We start from the raw sequence: 4784 nt of genomic DNA on the forward strand, positions 1-4784 counted from the left end.
ACGCAAGACACAGTCGATTTATCCTGGTTCAGGCCCTCGATCGTAGATCGAGTAATAACCTTACGTCCAGTCGGCCTTAGCCTTTGCGTTGGATTGATTCTCAAGTGTTGTGTTGTACAATTGTTCTCTCTGTCTTAGGAGCCCTGCCCTCCTTTATATAGTCAGGAGGCCAGAGTCCTAGTCGGTTTATAATGAGATATCCTAGTAGGATTGCTTAATAGTTATACTACTAAGATTACAGGGGAAGAATCCTAGTTAGACTAGATCTTCTCTGTCCTTTGCGGGGTATCCTATGGGTCCCGCATCGACAACATCTACCTTGCCTTTGCATTGTTTAAACATTGCGGGTAGAATGTTACAGGCCGACTTGCGGAGGTTGGAGGCCCAGTAGGCGGCCCAGGCGGAGGCCCATCGGCTGGAGATGGAGGCTGTACAAGCCCAGAGGGCGGCCAAGGCGCAGAGGCTACAGGACATGTTCAACTTCATGGCGAGCCTTCAGGCCTTGCCAGGTGTGGTCGTGCCCCAGTCGCTGCTCGCTCCACTTGTGGCTCCTCCTCCTCCTGTAGGGACTCCGGTGAGTATATATGGTTGTTTATTCCTTTAGCTTGTGCAGCCCTCCTGTAGATACTCATGAATCCGCTTCTCCTTTGTGCAGCAACAGTCGACGGGTTCGAACCTGACTCCTCAAGGTGGCCCTTCTCCACAGGTCGGGTGGACAACTGGCCCTCCTCAAGGTGGTAGTTTACACTCCGGGTGGGGAGGCTGGCAGTAGGTACTGTTTATTTGTTTCTTTTCATGTTGTATGGACTTGTGTTAGACTTAGCCTTATGTTGGACTACTACTAGAGACATATATATATATTGTGATAGATATTGTCATGGATGATGCGAATGTATGTGATGGATTATGGACAATGGATTTGTATGTGATGTATTATGGATGGTGGATGTGTATGTGTATGTGATGGAATATGGATGTGTATGTGATATATACTGTGCTGTGTGTTGATATATATGTGATTTCTTTGTTTGCGCTGATGGAAAGCAAAAAGCAAAAAAAATAGCATTTTTTCCCTCTTTGCCGAGTGCCACACTCGGCAAGGGCTTTGCCGAGTGCCGTGACCATGGCACTCGGCAAAGCTGGGAAGCAGAGACCCAATTTCTCAGCTTTGCCGAGTGCCAGAGCCATGGCACTCGGCAAAGATTTTTTTTTTAAAAAAGAAAAAATTTCTTTGCCGAGTGCAAAAGTATGGCACTCGGCAAAGAATTTTCAAAAAAAAAAGTAAAAATTCTTTGCCGAGTGCCGCTGAGGTGGCACTCGACAAAGAGGCCGTCAGAGTTGACGTCGAATTTTTTTTTGCCGAGTGCTGACGTGACACTCGGCAAAGGCTTTACCGAGTGCCCGATATGTGGCAATCGGCAAAGAAACCTTTGCCGACGGGTTCTTTGCCGACTGCTCTTTGCCGAGTGCGGCACTCAGCAAAGCCTTTACCAAGTGTATTTCTGGCTTTGCCGAGTGCCGCAGGCACTCGGCAAATTGCCGGTTTCCAGTAGTGGCGCATGGGGCTCAGCTTTGGCTGTAGTTGGAAAGATCCATATGGACAACGATTAATGCTGGTTTTATGTAGCCCCATATGGCCTCTGTCCTAGCGTAAATGCATGCTATTGCCTATGCTACATTCTTCAACTGTCAAAATCCTGCCATTTTTCCTCGTCTGGTGAACATTATTATTGAATCTAACTCCTCAGAAAAACAAAAGATGAACACATTGAGTCGACTAAACTCTCAGTATAGCATGAAAGAGTGCGATTGTCCTGAATTCGTCTTTGCAGGTTTGTTATGATAGTTTCAGTTAAGAGGAAGGTAGCGTACCCTGACCGGGAGTGGGGTTTGAATCCCGGACTCCCGGTGGTGATGTTCGACGCGGTGCCCATTAGGGCCGACGATCGGGTTACCGGCAGGTGAGGATGCCGCAGTCGCCCCGACACGGTTTAAGACGCCCGCCGATGTGGCGGGATCGCCATCGAGCACCACTCGATGGAAGGTCTTGCGCATCGCCCCCATCTCCATGCGGATGTCATCGATGGTGGCGTCAATGCGTGGCTTCCAGTCGTCGAACACCTTGCAAAGCGATCCGCTCCACAGCCGTGATGCAGTCCGAGAGCGAAACTTGCAGACCCGAAACATCGCCGCGAACGCCCTTGATCTGATCATTCGGCGGAGGGACTTCAACTCATCTAGAACGAGCTTGAAGGGTTCCATCGCTCCGAGCTCTCGGCGAAAACGGGTGAAGTGGTCGTGGTGGATGGAGTGGGGTTCCAGATTATTATGGTGGTGAGTTCTTTTACTGACCAAATCAACCTCGGATCGGACTTAAGAGACCTCATGAACTTCACCTGAAGATGAGGACAGAGATCAATAAGCCTACTGGGATTACGATTCTAGATCAAGGTAGAAGAAGTCGAGGGAAAATATAGGCCAAGGATCGGTAGTCTCTGATACCAATTTTGTTAACTACACACTTCAGATAGAGGGGAATCATAGGAAGCAACATCAAGGAGATCGAGGAACGGAGGAGGAGTTCTTCATAGAGTTCAGGATTTGGTTTACAATAATATGCGATGCCTTACACAGCGCTCAGCGCTCGTCTTTTATCCGCACGCAGGCGAAGGTGGAAGAGAGTCACTCGACTACGCCTCCTGGATGGACTTGACCCACGATGGGCCGGACGTCTTCGGGTTGGGCTTCTTAGCCCGGTGTGGTCCTCCCTGGGACGGCCCATCGACGCTAGCTTCCTTGTTGTGCTCATCCAGGACACAGGTTCAATAGGTGTAACAACGGCCGTAGGTTGTAGCGATTGAGGCGCATGCATGCAAGGGAGAGTGGAGTGCTAGACGGCTGGTACATGCATGCGTGCGCGACGACGACGTGGAGTGAGGCAGGATCACGGGCGAACTGGGTGATGGCGTCGCCATGCATCGACGTGGACGGCCTGGCCGCCGCGCAGGTATATATGCTAGGGCGAGGTCGTGGCCGCCCGGCTCCCGTTGCCGAAAAGTGGCAGAAGATTCCAGAGCCACGCAGGGAAAGCCGGAGACGTGTAGGTTACGACTTACGAGGATCGACCGATCAAGTGATGACATGGCAGATGCAGGGAAGAAAAGTGACCAAGCAGGAGATACTAGATAGATAGCGAGGCACTGTTATCATGTGATATGTTACTGCCAGTTCGTGGCTTTGGCCGATAATGATGTTGTGCTATCACTGCTGGCTATTGGCTTGAGCTGGCAGTGATAGCTGCACAGTACTAAAGCCCACGTCCTTCTCCCTCCTCCCTCCCCACCTCTCTATCTCCATTGTTGCGGCCATTTTTCATCAAAATGCTCAATGAAGGTCTTGGATTTTCAAGCATGGGCATGATCTTCTTGTTTTAATGTTAGTAACAAGCATGCACTCTTTTAAATTTGTAGCTTTTCAATTGATTTGATAGCTAGAGTGCTTGATTCTCATGCTAGTTGTTTCATATATATATATATATATATATATATATATATATATATATATATATATATATATATATATATATATATATATAATAAATTATTATTTTAATATATTTGGTTAAATTAAATATAAAATAGTTTGACTCGATCCTATGTAAATGTTAGAATTGCATTTCTTCACAACGGATGGATTGGTAGCTACAAATTTTGATCCAAAACGTGCATAAAACTAGCTAGCTCGTCCAACCGTACGTAGCTAGGCTCGTACACACGGAAGGTAGCGCTACTAGCTTACACGGTTACAAATAAATATGTTCCTACAATCCTACGAAGTTAGTGCATACATGCACTGGCCAGCTTGGACCCAATCAACCTGTAAAACAAAGAAAATCTAGGCGTTGATGAACGGGGCGCCGGTGAGGTACTCGGTGAAGGCGAGCGCGACGAGGCCGAGCATGGCGAAGCGTCCGTTCCAGAGCTCGGCGTCGGCGCTCATGACGGCGCCGCTCCTGGCCTCGGCGCTGTCCCCCTTCAGCAGCGGCACCAGCGACGCCACGGACAGCACGGCGGCCGTGGCCGCGAACCAGGCCAGCCCGGAGCCGCTGCCGGCCTGCGAGAGGAGGCCCCCGCCGCGGGACGCCTCGACGGCGAGCGCGGACACGAAGCCCACCATGGCGAGCCGGCCGTTGATGCGCTCGGGAGCCGGCCCGCTGAACGCCAGCGCGTCCCACAGCCCGGGCCTCGCCGCCTTCTTCGCCTTGGCCGTCGTCTCCTCCGTTGGCTCAACGTCCTGGCTCTGCGCCCTCACGACCAAGGCGCGGCGGCGCGGCGCGAGCGCAGACGCCGGGAAGGCGCCAGCACGACGCGCGCCGGCGGTGGCGAAGGCGAGGGAGGTCATGGAGGCCATCACCGTTGCTGCCATTGGAGCGTATATGAGGTGGTGCTGTGGAGATCGAGTCGTGGCTCGTAGCGGCAGGCAAGAGGCCGGCTTGCTGTAGCAGTGGCTTTCGTTGCTTTGCTTCACTTTTCTCGCTGTCGAGTTGTGTGATGGTTACCAGAGTGGGGTGGCGGCTTTATAGGCGTGGGGAGCTAGAGCTAGGGGAGGTGGCTCACCCGCCCGTGACGACGAGGTGGGCGGGGGCCACGTCAGCGGGAGATCCACGGGCGTAGGTTGTGGGTGATTGAGGCGCATGCGCAGGCGAGAGCAGGATGGGCAAGTACTGGTACATGCGCGCGACGTGGAGTGAGGCAGGATCACGGGCGAACTGGGCGGATGGCGTC

General features: G+C 51.8%; 1 protein-coding gene across 1 annotated transcript; it reads right to left on the reverse strand.

Annotated features, from left to right (window-relative positions):
• Positions 1–3656: 3656 nt before the first annotated feature.
• Positions 3657–4548, reverse strand: LOC136550976 (low molecular mass early light-inducible protein HV90, chloroplastic-like). The gene has a single exon (XM_066542560.1). It carries the CDS (start codon positions 4423–4425, stop codon positions 3895–3897), a length of 531 nt encoding a protein of 176 aa, XP_066398657.1. The 5' UTR covers positions 4426–4548; the 3' UTR covers positions 3657–3894.
• Between the last annotated feature and the right edge of the window lie 236 nt (positions 4549–4784).

Source organism: Miscanthus floridulus, chromosome 4 (assembly GCF_019320115.1).
Source record: "Miscanthus floridulus cultivar M001 chromosome 4, ASM1932011v1, whole genome shotgun sequence".
Taxonomy (NCBI): Eukaryota; Viridiplantae; Streptophyta; class Magnoliopsida; order Poales; family Poaceae; genus Miscanthus; species Miscanthus floridulus.